Source organism: Mixophyes fleayi, chromosome 6 (assembly GCF_038048845.1).
Source record: "Mixophyes fleayi isolate aMixFle1 chromosome 6, aMixFle1.hap1, whole genome shotgun sequence".
Classification (NCBI taxonomy): domain Eukaryota; kingdom Metazoa; phylum Chordata; class Amphibia; order Anura; family Limnodynastidae; genus Mixophyes; species Mixophyes fleayi.
In genome coordinates, this window is record NC_134407.1 from 25,506,531 (window position 1) to 25,523,483 (window position 16,953).

Here is a 16,953-nt window from a genome sequence, read left to right on the forward strand (position 1 = left end):
CCTTTTTGTATATCTAGTCCCAGTATTCTGGGTTGTTGTTGTGGTTGTTGGTTGTTGTTGTTGTGTTTTGGTTTTTTTTTGTTTGTTTTTTTTGTTTCATTTTTAAAAAAAAAAAGCAAAAAACAAACATTTTTGTTGTTCCTAAAACACATACTCTGATAGCAGTCATATCTTGTGAGAAGTGTCTGCCTGGGATTCCTCGAACAGTCCAAAAACTGGTGTATTCATGTTGGTGTGAGTTTTGACTATTAGAGAATTTAGAGCGTAAGCTTCACTGGGACAAGGACTGATGTGAATGATTTAAAAAAAAAAAAAAAATTCTCTGCAAAGCACTAAGCAATATGTTGGCGCTGTATAAATATCTGTTCGTAATAATAAGTGGTCTCTGTTTGGTTTACACAACATTGCGACACTTTGGGAAACACACCCACACATACAAGAAAAATAAGATATTTCCCTTTCTGAGTGAAGCCAAGAGGTTTAGTTAAATCTGCTTCGTTTGGGAATTGGGCCAAGTTGGTAGATCTGAAGGACTAATGTTCTGTAGATCCCTCAGGCAAGTGACAATTGGTAATTATCTAGGAAGCAAGTTGCCCATGGTGTGCGAAGCTTCAGTCATCTACACCTTGGTAAAACGGATCTTGATTTATTTCTGACACTAAATGATGTCATCTTGTGTTATGTCTCCATGTAAGAGTATTTATATCCCTTGTCAGTCTGCGTGTGATCATAATAAGCAGACGTGTTTCTTTGCTGCATGGATAGGGAGAGATTTTACATGGCTCCTATGTTATACATACTTCTCAGTGCACTGCCCGTGGTACGTCTGGTTCTGGTCATGGAATAAATGTCTTAATAGATTTGATCTAGATATGGGAGATGAATTAAAGTCAACCTGAACAAAAATGTTTGGAGATGTTTTAGAGGCTGAACCCGTACCATATATTTCCTCAATGCTCTTTCATTCAGAAGTTGCTGACTGGCGGCTGCCGTGTTTTTCGTAAAAGTCCATACCGTATGAATAAACGGTATATGCTATAATAGATATTTTTGCCTAATTTCATTTTTAAAGACTTGTAAAGTAGCCTTTCAGACCTGTGTTTGTCTGTCAATAAAACAATTAGCCACCAATATGAGATGTCATATTGGTGGCTATTATTTCCAGCACAGTGGCCTAGTGGTTAGCACTTCTGCCTCACAGCACTGGGGTCATGAGTTAGATTCCCGAACATGGCCTTATCTGTGTAGAGTTTGCATGTTCTCCCTGTGTTTGTGTGGGTTTCCTCCCACACTCCAAAAACATACTGGTAGGTTAATTGGCTGCTATCAAAATTGACCCTAGTCTCTCTGTCTGTCTGTTAGGGAATTTTGACTGTAAGCTCCAATGGGGCAGGGACTGATGTGAGTGAGTTCTCTGTACAGCGCTGCGGAATTAGTGGCGCTATATAAATAGATGATGATAATGATTGGTGGCCTCCGGAACAATAAGATTGTAGAACTTATGTAGAGTCAGTATGAAAATACAGCTTTATTTAGTTTTTTGTTGCTTTTAAATGAGAAGATAATGTTATTATTTACTGCTGTGCACTGATGTATAGAGCAGTTTACTTCCTATGTAGGTGAAACAGAAACTATTCTGGAAACCTGAATGTATAAGTGTCTATATAAGGCTGTCTCTTGTGTACAGCGCTACGGAATTAGTGGCGCTATAGAATTAGCTGATGATGATGGTTGAAGAAAACAAATGTTGATCACTGAGAAAGTGATGTGGAGAAGACTCATACTACGAAGTGTTAAAATCTATTGGCTAGATTTACTAAGCTGCGGGTTTGAAAAAGTGGGGAAATTTCCTATAGCAACCAATCAGATTCTAGCTTTCATTTATTTAGTACTTTCTACAAAATGACAGCTAGAATCTGATTGGTTGCTATAGGCTACATCCCCACTTTTACAAACCCGCAGCTTAGTAAATCTAGCCCTATGTGTTTATAGCGGAGAACAATGCAGAACACCAAAAGGCTGGCTGTGTTCTATGAGTGTCTACTTGGCTGTAAACGGTAGTACTATAATCTATGCGGTGTCTCTTGTCCACGTGTAGGAAAAGATTTTACTTCTGTCCAGGTGAAAAAAAAAAAAATACATCCACTATTTATAACCATGTGTGACGTTTCAATGCTAAATAGTAATCTGTGTCCTGAATCATCTTCCATTATCCGCTGCTGCTGAACTTTACACCAGAAACTCTGTGGCAATATTTTATCAGCTGTATTTTATCTTTTCGCAAGAAAATGTCAAGTTTCATCTTTACGCTGATTTTGTTTTCCTTACTTTATCTCTAATTCTTTTTTTTGTTTTATTGTTTCAGACAGAAAACTTACAAAAGAATTGGCTACGAGAATTTTACCAGGTAAAAAAAAATTAAAAATAAAAACCTTCAGTGAAAGTATATAGTATTAGAAACTTGTTTTTTTGTTTTTGTTTTTGTTTTGTTTATAACAGTTGTACATTGGACTGACACTTTTATGTTCCACAAAGTCACATATTCCGCTCGATATTCTTTGATCTTGATCTATTCCAGCAAACGTTTCTATCCATTCTATTAACTGACTGAAAGACAAGTTTTTGGATGTGGGATTTTATTAAGAGGTGGTTCTGAGCAAGGGTGGACCTACGGGAAACAGGGTGTGTGTGACCTCTACGGGGCCCGGAGGGGAGGCGAGGGCCCCCCTGCTCTCCCAGATGCACACTGACCATAGTCAGGGGAAAATAGGACACGTCCGACTTCGCCTGTTCTGCTCTATGTTCCCCCATAGTGACCCTTCTTGTACCTCCATCCTCTGACCCCCTGACATTAGATTGCAGGCCAGGTCGAGCACTGAGGCATGGAGGCTATTGACCCATTTCCACTTTCTTATTGGCTGCCTGCGGTGCATGTTATACAATGTATGGATTCTCAAGTGATGTCTTGATTGGCCGTAAAATGCAATGCTCTTGTGTTGTGAATTTGCATAGTCCATTTTCCATATAGAATTAATAAACATTTTATTTGTAGCATGGTGGCTCCGTGGTTAGCACTTCTGCCTCACAGCACTGGGGTCATGAGTTCAATTCTTCACCATGGTCTTATCTGTGTGGAGTTTGTATGTTCTCCCTGTGTTTGCGTGGGTTTCCTCCGGATGCTCCAGTTAATTGGTCGCTATCAAAATTGACCCCATTCTGTCTGTGTATGTTAGGGAATTTAGACTGTAAGCTCCAATGGGGCAGAGACTGATGTGAATGAGTTCTCTGTACAGCGCTGCGGAATCAGTGGCGCTATATAAATTGATGATTATCTTTTCCACAATTGTGATGTAAAGAGGGCTGTACAGCGGTTACAGGGTAGAAAATGAGTACAGAAGTCAAAAGGTCTTAACCACTTTTAGTGTTTCTGAGCCAACAGAAATGCAGTTTGGACCAGGACATCACAATAAAGAAGGGGTATTTTCTTTCTTAGAATACTGTCCCAACACTTACAGAATTAAATTAAAATGCAATATTTTTTTTTTTATAATCGAATTAATTACATGCTTCTAGCTAGTTAATTGTAGACCAAAGCTGACTGACAGACCTGGTCTGATCATCCAATGGCCAAGATCGCTCGAGGATCAATTATTTTAATCCACCAATGACAGCGGACATAAAACCAAATACATTTGAGCCTTGTGTGTAATGGTTTAAAACCCTTGGAAGTTTAAACATACCAGAAGTCAATCCTACTTTACTGGTCTAAGTGGGGATGAACTGTGGGCCAAATTACTAGCTGCCAATATCTTCATTCACTTAGTCTTTGGGAATTATTTCTCCCATTGATGGTAGTGTAACTTTCTGGGTGCCTTAAGCAATACCCCTTTATTGGGTTGGAAGGATCAGTATGATTGCTGAAGCCACAAGAGCACCTTAGCATGTGCGGACTCTGCAATGTATTGGATACCAAAATAACTATACCTCTCCTCAGGTTCCCTTGGAGACGCACAGTAAATTAGCTCGGTCTGTCACTAGTTCTGGGTCAGTGTGACATAGTGTTAGATCAGTCTTGTATACAACATTCCAAGTGTATAGTAGTAATTTTAATCTCCAAATTGCTTGGTAATGTTTGTTTTACAATTTACTATAGATACGCAAATTTAAAAGCCTTTGGCAAAACATTTCCCTGGTGATAATTCTTCCGTTCAGTCTTTCCAAGCATGGTCCTTTTATGAAGGAACTCTTTGTCTTCAGCTATACATAAAACAAATAATTAAAAGAAAAAAAGTTTGCTGTGCGGTTTCTTGCAACATAGCTTTAAGACGAGCCCTAAAAAAAAAAATGCCAAAAAAGCACTGGAAAATAATTTAGCAAGTTTAGCTTATCAACATACAACGTAGAGCAAACCACAGATAAACCACAAACCGCATTTTTTTTTCCATCTTGACTGAAGTTCTTTTTTTTTTTTTTTTTTTCTTTCCATGCTGTGTTGTCATCGGGTTATTCTGCATAACTTTTAGCAACTGAAATAAATGAATCGACTTTGCCAAATTCAAAGGGTGTTTCTGTTTGTCTCTGTCCATACTTTTTTTTTTTTCCTTACTGTTGTCACATCTCTAGGTATTAACTTATCTGCAGGCTTTGAATTCTAATCCTCCAAGTAACTATTACATTGAAAATGTTCTACAGCTTGCAGGCCCTCTAGAAGGTCTATAGAATCGGCAGCGTTGCTCGTTGACGCGTTTCGCTGCATCATAAGCAAACATATGTTCCCCTTTACGGACATCTGAGAAGCAGACTGTGAACAGCTGGCTTTCCAGATAAGAAGCCCCAAATGATTCATACTTGGCTTTTAAAATGCATCAGTAAATTAAGGTTTCTGAAGAATAACGAACAGAAATAAGTCTGTGCATTGTAATAAAGTGTAAGAACCATTTCAGACACTTTCTGTTGTTACGGTCTGCTGGGTTTACCGCCCTTACCGTACTATAGTTACATAAGTCTGAATATAGCTTTTGAATGCATTGTTTGAAACACCATGTGGCACGTAGGGTTTATTGTATTGTCCTTTTGGGTGCAAAGACCTGCCATGTGACATGCGTACCCAGAAGTGTTCTAAAAATTGTCCATTGGGAGTTGCTTCAACCTCTCACGAAGTATTTCTTATTTTTAATAAGGCTACTTTTTTTTTTTTTTTAGCACTTCACAAGTCAAAACCTGATGAGCTCTAATAAGAGTGAAAGAGTCTGTCTCTTGGAGGAGTTCCATCTAGACCCTGTTCTGTGTAATATTCTGAATGCCCAATGAAGAAACTGAGAAGCTTATTTGCATACTTACCTCTAGAGAGCTACTGCAAACTCTCCTTAACTGATTTCAGTTTTTCCGCAAGGATGCCATGCCAATTTATGGTGGGTGAGAGGGACGTGGGCAGTTGTGTATGGTCTAGACTGAAATGGATGTGATTTGGGCAAAGCACAGTGTGTGGCCTCGTTTGTTCCAGACTTTATTGATCAGTGATGTTGGCCGATATGAAGCATTTGTCATGCTATTTAGACGTGGCACATAAGCATAACCACTACTGGCATACCACCCAAAAATCCCAAATTTTGCAGAACGTCTTGATTTTCAGATGTCTAAAGGAGGCTTGGCCTGTCAGAAAGGGGGCATGGCCTCATGAGAAATGGGCATGGTCTGGATAGATTATGGGTGTGTCCTAATGTGTCAAAAAAAATTAGGTCCTCCAGCAGCAGGTGCTCCCCCTTGTGGTGTGAATATATATTTATTTTCATGTTGAAGGCTCATTTGAGGCCTGCTTCTTTTATAAACTGCTTGTTGGAGAACAATTATTGGTATTCACAATATTCATTACTCAGAATACCCCTTGGACAATGTGGATTTTTCTTGTGTATCCTGAATTTACAATGAAACTTCTTGCAACACCTGGATTATCATTTCCTCGTTTACCTTCTCAAGAATTTCTTTGCTGATATTAATCATTATTGCCAGCGTTGGCTTCTGTCCAGAATGCCTGAGCTTCACTCTTTATTATGTTCCTATATCTAGAATATTTTACTTTATAAAGAGTTGATGCAGAGGTCAGAGAACGCTGTTAGATTGAGCCTGTGAATAACTCGAGCATTGTCTACAGCGCTACATTCTGCACGTACGCGCTGGTGACGAGAGCCGAGAGTACCGGTTTTGTACGCACTGAAATGACGCTTGGCTCTTGCGTGGCAAAATCTCAGTGTTTTATATATTTGAACAACGTTTTCCCCTGGGGACAAGTAGAGCAAGGACTATTGAACATCAAATGACCAGTGTGATTAAATGCAGTAATAGTATGCGGACATGCAGTATTTTTTTTATTTTGTACAAATGTGCCTAAGTTTTGTGCATAACAAGCCCCCCCCCCCCCCCCCCCAAAACACATTTTGACGACTTAGGGGATGTTGAAATGAGAGCGGCATTGGAACTTGTCATGGACATTGTTAGATATGCTTCTTCCTGTATAAAGCAGGCCTATAATGTACTGAGCACACCCCATTACAAATGTAGGCCATAGCCTGCCGCCAAACAAGTCTTCATGGGGGAGGAAAAATGCTCTGCAGCTGAACAGACCGGGGGGCGCAGAGCGTGAGCTTCCTGGGGCTTATGGGGTGGCTGACACCCCTTGTAGTTCTGTCCTTGTCCAGAGGCGTTCCTGTATAAACGGCTAAAGTGATGAGAAAATCGTCTCATGACCTCACACATCTGCTTTGCTCTGCAGCTGCGCAGTTTTGTGCTTCGGTAAATGACCTCTGACTTCTGTATGTCTCTAGATGATGGGAATGAAAGGATTAATGTGTGTGTTGCATGTGCTCTTTCCTGTTTTTAACTACACATTGTATTCCGAGCAGAGGAATCCTTATTTGAGTTTGGACACAACAATACACAGAATACTCCAATCAGAAAGTGCTGCATTATACAAATATTGAAAAATCCAAATTTGTTCCAACTCATTCTATATTCAGACTAAATGGACCGTCATTTTCTCTAGTTTATAGTCGGCATTGACCATTTTTATTCACTCGTAGCATGAAAGGGTTAACTGGGTCCGTATGATATTGACATATTTAAGATTTGCATTGGTTGGAGTCTATTAATCTTTCCTAACCACTATCCCATGGAAGCCCTCTTCAGGTCGCGCTGTGAGAGCGAGATTGTGCCAACAGCCATTTGTTCTGCGCTGAGTGATGGTTTTACAGATGGTAAACAAGGGAGTTTTTTTATGTACACTGGGAGACGTTCTGCGGCCTTCCTCAGAAATGCCATCATATCAGATAGCTCGAGCCGGACGATGACTTCAGCAGACTGCTATGAATCGTTGTGAGTCACCTTAATGAATGAGCGTTTCAAGGATCAGGTCACTATTTCTATTGGGCCATTTTAACTTGAAATAAAAGTTGCTTTATATAAACAGACCGGTAGCCGTGTGTACGTTTCAGGACCTTGTCAAATTTTGTTGTTTATGTATCTATATAATTTTGTTGTTTGTTTTAAATCCCCTATGTACAGCGCTGCAGACCCCTTATGGCGCCTTTTGTAAATAAAACTAAAGATACTTAATGTGCTTGTATTCAATATTAGCTATTTAACAAGTGCTTGACGTATTCAAAAAAAGGAGTCCAAAGCGCTATATTTCTTTATCTGTTAATTGAAGGAAACTGCGCTACACTTCAGCGTACCCCAACCCACTGCTGATGGAAATGGGAAGGGGGGGAGGGGCTACAGTCACACTAACATTCACCTAAGTGTGGTTTAGTCATCTATATCCTCAACGTTACCAACGAGTTAACAAGTTCCTTCATGCTTCCATTGATGGCTTAGTTGATTTGATAATCCACTTAAAGGTACACTATAGCAGAAGAAATTAAGGTCTAATGGCTCATGTACTTGGTCTAGGTGTGGTTTGGGTTACTGGATGGTTATTGTTACATTATTCTCAGGATCAGGGCCTTAATTATCCAGTATCCTGATTAGGCTGCAGCCTGGGGCGTGAGGCTTTGGGGGAGGAGGGGGGGGGGCAAAATTGTCACAGAGATTAGTCGTTCTCTAAAGTTAAGAGAGCCTGAAAGAAAAATGTAGTGAGGATTTAATACTGACATGTTTCTGTGATTACGGCTGAAGACGATGAGTCATCCTTGAGCGGGTGCTTGAGGATATTTGGGTAAGAGAGACGAGTATGGCAACAGGAGCAGACGTGCCAGCTCACCCCATCTTAGTAGCGCTCGTTCATGCCTCCGTCCTGCTATACAGTTCTTAGTTTCTTGAAAACCGTTTTAAAAAGCATAGTGGAGCGACGTTTCGAAGACACAGGAACATAAAGGTGGAGGAGGGGGCACGTTGAAGGAAGACGGATTTTAAATTAAGGACAAGTTTATTTTTACCTACAGCATATTATCCTGGCAGGGATGATGAGGGGGGGTACCCAAATGAAATTGCGGTGCCCAGTACAAATGTAACAGGTCAGGGGCCCCCTCCTTCCTTCTCACCTCACCTTTATTTCTAAATTATTCTCTACCCAACATTCACACCCCCCCCCCCCCCTCTATTCTCTACAGGCACCCCCGTCCCCGGTTCCATTTAACCCCTGCAGTAGGTTACTTGCCTCTCTGCGTCGTCTTGTGTCTCCTCTCGGCTCGTCTCTATTGACAGCGCTGTGACGTTCTTAATTAATCTGTCTGGGAGCAAATAGCGGCACCTATGGGCCCGACGTCTTGGGAGTGGAGACAGACAGGCGGCGTACGAGGGGGCCCACTGCCGCATCCTTAATTACACGCAGAGGTCACTTCCATCTCAAGCGCAGCTACTGCCTAGAAATGGCGCCCGCTACCTTCCTTTATTCACTGCAGAGAACTCCGCCCATAATAAATTTGTTTGGGTCCAGGGCTGGTGGGGCCCCACTCTGCTGTCGAGCCCCATACAGCTGTACTCCATGTACCCTCCTGATGTCAGCTCTGGTGTTACGTGTGTATTAGCCTGGAAGGGACTGAACCCTTAATCAGGCCCTGCTAAGGATTCCCATGCCCATTCCCCTCTCTCTTCTGGTGACAGCTGCTCTCCAGGGTGTATCTGGCTTTACCCAAAACTCTATTCTGCAGTTGTGTTTATTGTTATTTATGTGCAGTGCTATTCTGCTTAATGGCTCTATGATTCTATCATGATAAATACCCTTGCTTGCCCACAGGTATATTCTCCACATAAGTACATTAGAAAGTATTCATTCCATATTGCTTAAACATGGTTCCTTAAAAATAGTCTAACGACACAACGAACTTAAGGGTCATGCCGATGATATAATGCGTTGTTAGAATAACTTGACACCTAGGAGTCCCTGTATTGTCAGTGTTTCATCCTTGGCTTCTGTTACAGTAAGCTGAGAGACATTCAAAGTGATGCTCAGGGGGTTAATGTTTGAAAGGTCAATGAATGTTCTCTGAATAAAATATACAATCAACTATTCTTCCTGTTTATGTAACCATGGGAATATACCCCAAAGCTTTATACGTAGTGTATGTTAAACTGTCTGTACACACAGTTGTGTGGATGGCAGTAAATTCTAACATCGCACGGACACGATCTACCTGGATGTTTAGATAATTACCGGATGGCATTGTTTCAGATTAGTGCTTGTTTCTATATTTATACAGCAGGTTTGTATGGCTGTTTAAGGAAGTGTTACAGATCTGTTCTGTATATGTTTATGCAGAACGTCCTACAGTGGAGATAAGTTGGAAGATGTGTGCTGATTGTTTGCCCTCTAAACAAGTTCGCTCACGGGCAGTCTGTCTCCGGTGTACCCGGCCTGGTACCCTGGCTGGGGAGAATTTGGCTGTAACTGGCGAGCTCGCCAAACTTTTGACATTTTTCATTTGTAGTTTTACAGTTTTGGTTTAGAAAACAAAGTGTTAGTAAATAAGTGTTTTTCCTTCTACACGTATTTGTTTTAAATCTTGGCACAATGTTAAAATGTACAGTAAGTGTACAAAATATTATTTTGGAGGGAGGGGTAACACCATTTTTAAGCTTTTTATAAACATTTAGAAAAGTAAATTCAAAGAAAAATGAAACTAAACTCTTTAGAGATTTGCTTTACTATATATATTATTTTGGGGGTTGCAACAAACATAGGGGTCACAAACCTCTCTATCAAGGGAACCTGGGTGTAGAAACAGAACCAACAATGAACCCCATAATGATATATTCACCATTTTGACCCTTATCTGTTTTCCTTGTGTATTTTAACAGTCGTGTGTATAGCAGACTTGCCAACTCTCCCGAAATATCCGGGAGACTCCCGCATTTTGCGAGAGTCTCCCGGGCTCCCGGGCGAGTGTGGCAATCCCCCGCATCTGGATAATTCTGCCCACTTCCTAGTGAAGTGGGCAGAATTAAGTCCCAAACGCCGCGATTCCCGGTGAATCGCGGCGTTTGGCCCCGCCCCCCGCTGTCAAATGACGCATTTTGCGTCATCACGTCATGGGGGCAGGTCCAAAATGACGCCACTTGGAGCCCCCCCCCCCCCGTTACGCCCACCTCCTCTGCAGGCTCCCGGATTTCACCAACAGAAAGTTGGTAAGTATGGTGTACAGTACTGACTTTAATGGCCCTGATGAGATGGAGTGGAGGAGGGGGGGGGGGGGGGATTTAGCAGGGTGGAGCTGAAGCCCCAGCTCCATGTCTCTGGGGGGGAGGGTCCACACCAAGAGTGGGCACTGTGACCCCATAGACGTCCAGCTTGTGCCCAGGGAGAGAGCCGTTAAATTTTTTGTATTTTTTTTGTATTTTTTGTATTTTTTTTTTGAAAGCGACCAATGAAAACCGTAGCACTGACACAGGTGGAATGATTCTGTGTGAGTTAATATGTCGAGTTTCTGATGAACTCCTACTTTGTTTTACAACCGCAATTTATACTATAGCACCTTATGTTTTTTCCTCCAGGGGCCCATATTCCACTCCCAAAGCGCTGCTTATTTTTATTTTAAAATGAGATCTCTTTCAGTGAAGAGCCCAGTAAAATGAGGCTGGTCACTGTGTCAGCGATGAAGCCGTAGAAGGCTGGGTCTATATCAGTGATGGCTGACCTGTGACACTCCAGGTTTTGTAAAACTACAAGCCCCAGCATGCTTTGCCAGTTATCAGCTAGTTATCTACTGGCAAAGCATGCTGGGGCTTGTAGTTTCGCAACACCTGGAGTGTCACAGGTCAGCCATCACTGGTCTATATCCTAGCTGTCTGCTCCATTACCGTAAAAGGTTTTTAGCATTCAAGTACAACTTTTTTCTTTTTTTACCTCTTTGTCAGGAAACCCAGTATGCTCTTTGAGGTCTCTGGTGTAAGCTTAAACACTTCCCAAAATAAAGCACTCGGCTATGCTTTCATAGCGGTGTTCCTGTGTTCGACAAAACAATATTTAGTGGTACAAAAATGAACAGAATACGTTACTTTTAGAGAGTGACGTGAGATCCTTAGTAATCTGGGCTTTATTCCATGCAATCCTTCTTCCATATGGATTTCTTTAAAATAGACTTTAATGTTAGAAAATAGGTTGTCCCTTTGTGATATTTCACTTAGTAATATCTGCATATATTTGTACACGTGTTTCCAGACTGAAGGCCATTATGAATACATATATGAACGTAGAGGTGCTCACCGTGGTTTTGTTCTTTCCGTTGTCGGATTGCGAGATTCTTGTTCTTGTCACTTCCCCACTGTCTGCCAGTCCTGCCTCCATTCTAAGGGGCACATTTATCAATATCGAAATTAAAAATCGGTTCCAATCCTTATCGCGTTGATAAGGATGGAACGATTTCTCAAATTTATGTAGAACCCAACACAGAAACAGAAGTTCCGATAAACTGCTGTTTCTGTGATAAAAAAACAAAACCTACCACTGCCTCTTCGGAACGCGATGTCTCCGGATCTCCTCCTCGTCCTCTTTGTTTCTTTTCTTTCTGCAACTGCGCATGTGCAGTTCGGAGACCTGGACATGCGCACAAACAACTCCGCTCTGTGTCTGCAACTATAGTAGCAGAGACAGAGCGGTGAGTGACAAGGAGGGATCATGTGATCCCTCCACACATGTGCTGTCCAGCTCTGCTCTTCGGAGCAGAGCTGACAGCACTGAAGGTGGCGTACATTAACATGACAAGTTTCCTTAAAATAACTATTTTTCGGAACTTGTGAGATTGCGAGAGGGAGCAGTCACCATACTGTAGAATGGTGACTGCTCTCAAAAACGAAGCAGAATGCAAAGCAGCAGATATCCACGATATCTACTGCGATGCACCTTTCATAAATATGCAGCACACTCCAACTTGCGTTGGAGTTACGGAAAGACAGTGAAATTGTGCTAGGACCACTTCATAAATATGCCCCTAAGTGAGAGTTGTTCTGTATCAGGAACCTTATTTCTTTGCCCGTTTGGTTTTCGGTCAAGGCAAAATTCCAATACATATCCACCAAGAATACAACGTCTAGTGGTAAAATTACTCAAGCATTTTATAAGACATTTGTCATTTCTAAGCAATGTACATTATCACGAGTAGATATTCCTTTTGTACGACTAGGGAGATTTATAAAACATAATAAGTCGTTTTTGTGAAAATAGTTCGTTTGTAAAAGATCTCAATCTTTATTTTCCTCCTGTTCAGAGTTGCCCACAAACGGCCATTTTCCCCCTCGTCATTTAATTATAGCCGACGAGCGCTTACAATTATCACCGCATGTTTGGCACGCAAAAGATTATTTAGAAATATGATTGTCCAAATTTGAGTCATTGTGATTGCCAAGTACTTGAAATCATTTGAACAATCTGTGCGCACACAGAACGATGCAATCATAATTGATCAACCTCTCTGTCTACTCAAAGTAAAAGTATCTCATTCACCCAGACCACTGTGCCCTTTAAAGACCACATTCTAATGAAAATGTACCAATGATCGTACGACTTTCACAAACTCGTGTATAATTGTACTTTTGTCTCGCTCAGAAACGCCAGATCATATTTTCAAAATAAGGTCTCTTTTTTTGTAAAAGAATTTTCCTTTTTTAAAAAAACGTCAAAGGCGTCGTGTGTAGCCGTCCCTGTGAGCGAACATTGTCTGATCCTAATGTTCTATGAAAGCTGTGTGACCTACTCGCTGGCTGTTTCAGAAATATTTATTTCAGGTTGTTTTTGTTATCTTCTATTTTTAAGCTGGTCTTGCCTTTCCTGCTGATATTTCCTGCCTGGCATCTGGAAGCCCATGATCAGTATATTCCGTTGTATTTTTATAGATTAGAGAACGTCGTGGTCACTGTATAAGTAATGACGAGATTCTTACTGTTCTTTGATGGCTCCTAGTAATAATCAGACAAAACTAAGGCAGAGAAGTTTTGGTTTTTTTTCTCTATTGACATAGTATTTATTAAACTGTACATGTAGGAACGGTGTGTGTGATACCATACCTGCTAACAGTCCCGGTATTCTGCGGACAAGAGGTGTGGCCTGTCAGAAAATGGGTGTGGTCTCATTTGATATGAATGGAATTTTTGCCCAAATTTGTAATCAAAAATGTTTGCAGGTATGGTATATTCATGAGAGAGATGGAAAGCCGCTTATCAATGTAGAGGTGTTCAGCGGTTTATGACGTTTGCATAACTTCTATGTTGAGGCTTACACATTTTTCAAATTGGGCATTACCCACTGATAGCCTCTATATCTCTGATGTTTATGTATGAATGTAATTGGGTATGGACACACAGAATAGAAGCAGTCTTATTTTTCAGGGGGCAAACACAGGATTTGTAGAGGGGTTTCCACACCACGCCACCAGTGGGCGTGACCAGCATGCATTCTGGTGTGGCTATATTTTTAGACAGTGCTTGGCTGCTCTCCAACTCTTCCTATGCCCATAATATACATGTGCACTACTGTTAGGTGCACGCAGCTCTCCCTTTTCAAGCAGAGCCGTGTGAAGCGGGGGCAGGGTCCAGCCACCTCAATTATACAGTGCCCCTGGCTTGGAGAGGGGTTTCCAGGCACTGGGTAACCCCCCCCCCCTCCCCTCGATTTGCTTATGTTCTTGTATGTGTTTGTCATGACGACAGCCCCAGGATGTGTTAAATAGCACAGAAACTTTGGCAATAGACCCGATAAGAAAGAGTTGGTACTTGTCTCCAGTAAGTACCAGGCACTTTCGGCATCCTCCTGAATCCACCAGCTCCTGGTTACAGATATATAATTAGGTTTTCAAGTATTTCCGCACCACAGAACATTTGCAAAATAATGTAACATTGGCATCCAATACATTTTGCCTGAGAGCGTGGTCATTCCTGTATATTTCAATACTTTTCGAACAAGTTGCTCCAACTCATCCCTAGATTTGGACTTTTGGGGGAGTTTTCCAAGCACAGTCAAAGTTCCGTTTAAGTATCTTAAACATGCCATCGGGGTCATTCAGTGGAGGTGCCAGATTGGGCACCTTATTCCTTTCTTTCTCTCCACATCGCAGCCATGGATGGCACACTCCTACAACCCCCCAGCTATAAAACATTTGCACAGCGGATCCTGGCACAGCTAGATTCTGCCTGTGTCCTACAACAGTAACATACTTCTGTATCTACCCCAGCGTATCCTTGGCTGCGTGCCGTGGATTGTCTTCAGAATTGTTGCATTTTACTGTTTAATATGTGAAAGTGTGGTCTGGTTCATGTTACAGCGGAAAGGATGTTTGTTTTATTGTTCTCTTCTTATTGACCCTTTTTACCGTTTCTGAGACAGACAAGTATTTTTAGCAGTGTATATTAGGAATTGGGCCTATGTACGTGGATGGCTTTTGTTCAGCTCCATAGAAGCTTGCCTACCTTCCATCTATGGGGGAGCTTAGGGCTGGCTGTGAAACTTGGCTGTTGCCCAGAATCTAACTTTCCCAATAGGTCACGGCTAAAAAGTTGTGTGCTAGCCTATGATTAAAGGCCCAACGTTTACAAAGGTCAAAACAGAGAGCTGTTCCTGTACTGCACCTTCTGCCATCCCTGGGGAGGGGGGGGAGGTGTAAGGGCTTGGGGCTATGTAGTATTTTGTCTATAGCCACAGCCCATTAATGCATCATTTTGTTTCTAGCCGGTGATGCTGTCTTTGGGGTGTGGTAGTGGGGCCTAGACAGAAGGTCACAGGGATGCATTTGTCGCCCCCCGAAGATAACAAAATCTATGCACAGCAGGGAAATGCTCTATTAGAGAGACTGTCTAGCATATTGTTGCATGTATTATTGGGCTTATATTTGTTAATAGTAATAAAACATAGATGTCTACTGGGACAAATACTTAAAAGGCAAAAATATATTTTTCAAATAAAAAATGTGACTCTCGTTTGTTCTCGATGGAGAGGGGTTCCGGCTTTTATGGCTATGTTGAGGCCTATACGTGGGCAGCACGGTGGCTCAGTGGTTAGCACTTCTGTCTCACAGCGCTGGGGTCATGAGTTCAATTCCGGACCATGGCCTTATCTGTGTGGAGTTTGTATGTTCTCCCTGTGTTTGCTTGGGTTTCCTCCGGGTGCTCCGGTTTCCTCCCACACTCCAAAAACATACTGGTAGGTTAATTGGCTGCTATCAAAATTGACGTCTGTCTGTCTCTGTCTGTCTGTCTTAGGGAATTTAGACTGTAAGCTCCAATGGGGCAGGGACTGATGTGAACGAGTTCTCTGCAAAGCGCTGCGGAATCAGTGGCGCTATATAAATAAATGATGATGATACGTCTTGTAAACTTATTTTTAAGATTGCCCACTGATAGCCTCTATATCTTTGGGGTACATTGAGTATGGACACACAGCATAGAACAGGTCTTATTCTTACATGTTCTTGCATGCTTTGTCCTAACAGCCCCAGGGTGGGCTCCACAGCACAGAAATTATGGCAATAGAGCTGATGAGGCAGAGTTAGTACCTGTCTCCAGTAAGTACTTTGACAATGCTGGGAAACCCCCTAAAAGTCAAAATCTTGGGATGAGGATGCTTGGAGAGCCTTGCTTAAAAAGTATACAGGATTAACACTGCTCCCAAGTAAAATGTATTTAACATTTGGTGTCGAACAAATAAATAAAATACTATATCGGTAAATTACGTGGTCAGTTAGTGCGGTTCTAAGCTCACACTTGTTCCCTATAGTAGGCAGCCAAGTGCTCTTGTTGCTCCTCTTACTGCTGTCAAACAACATGCCACCCAGACAAATGACACAAGCTGCGTTTTGTAACTCGCTTCTGTTTAAACGTCGCCCTGGCACATCCTCTCGCCCAAATGCTTTCCACTTTACTTCAGTCACTGTCAATTATTCATCTCCTGTTGAAATATTCATGGTAAAAAGCACCTTGATGTCACTCCATGAAACATGAGGAATAAATACTGCGTGTGGCCATCGCCCGGAATATATTACAGTGAAGCGTTTGCACTTATTGTATTACTTGTGTTTCTCGTATTGTTTAGTTTGCCTCTATGGAGTTTACATTACAAGGATTTTAATATATGACCGTGAAAGGTTCTCAGCCCTGTTTAGGTCATAAATTAAACTCTGGAACACTTGACCATGTGGTACAAACACATGTAAACAAATGGATTTTGCTTCTGTTGGTCACTCATCATAAGACTTCACAGGGAAGCAAATTTACATTGCACTTGTCACTTTACCACCCCTACACTGCCGGTTACAGAAGAGGGCTGGGGTATCCTCATTGTTTTATAAGGATTAACCCTCTTCCTCCCAAGTGGTTTTACTAATTGCACACAATGGCAGGATGGGCTCACTGTGTCCCCCCCCCCCGTCCCCCCCCCACCCCCCACTGCACTATGCTTTTAGGGTTATGCCGGCTGTCAGCAACAAGACGTCAGTATCACACCAATTGTAGAAGAGCCACCATCAGACTCCTTATTGG

At 41.8% G+C, this 16,953-nt stretch overlaps 1 protein-coding gene across 2 annotated transcripts in view; it reads left to right on the top strand.

Annotated features, from left to right (window-relative positions):
• Positions 1 to 16,953, top strand: part of INPP5A (inositol polyphosphate-5-phosphatase A) — a 306,445-nt gene that overhangs the window by 81,553 nt on the left and 207,939 nt on the right. For both annotated transcript variants that reach the window (XM_075216068.1, XM_075216067.1), the window contains exon 2: positions 2,366 to 2,407. In XM_075216068.1, the coding sequence (XP_075072169.1) occupies positions 2,366 to 2,407 (42 nt within the window). The remainder of the gene's footprint in view (positions 1 to 2,365; positions 2,408 to 16,953) is intronic.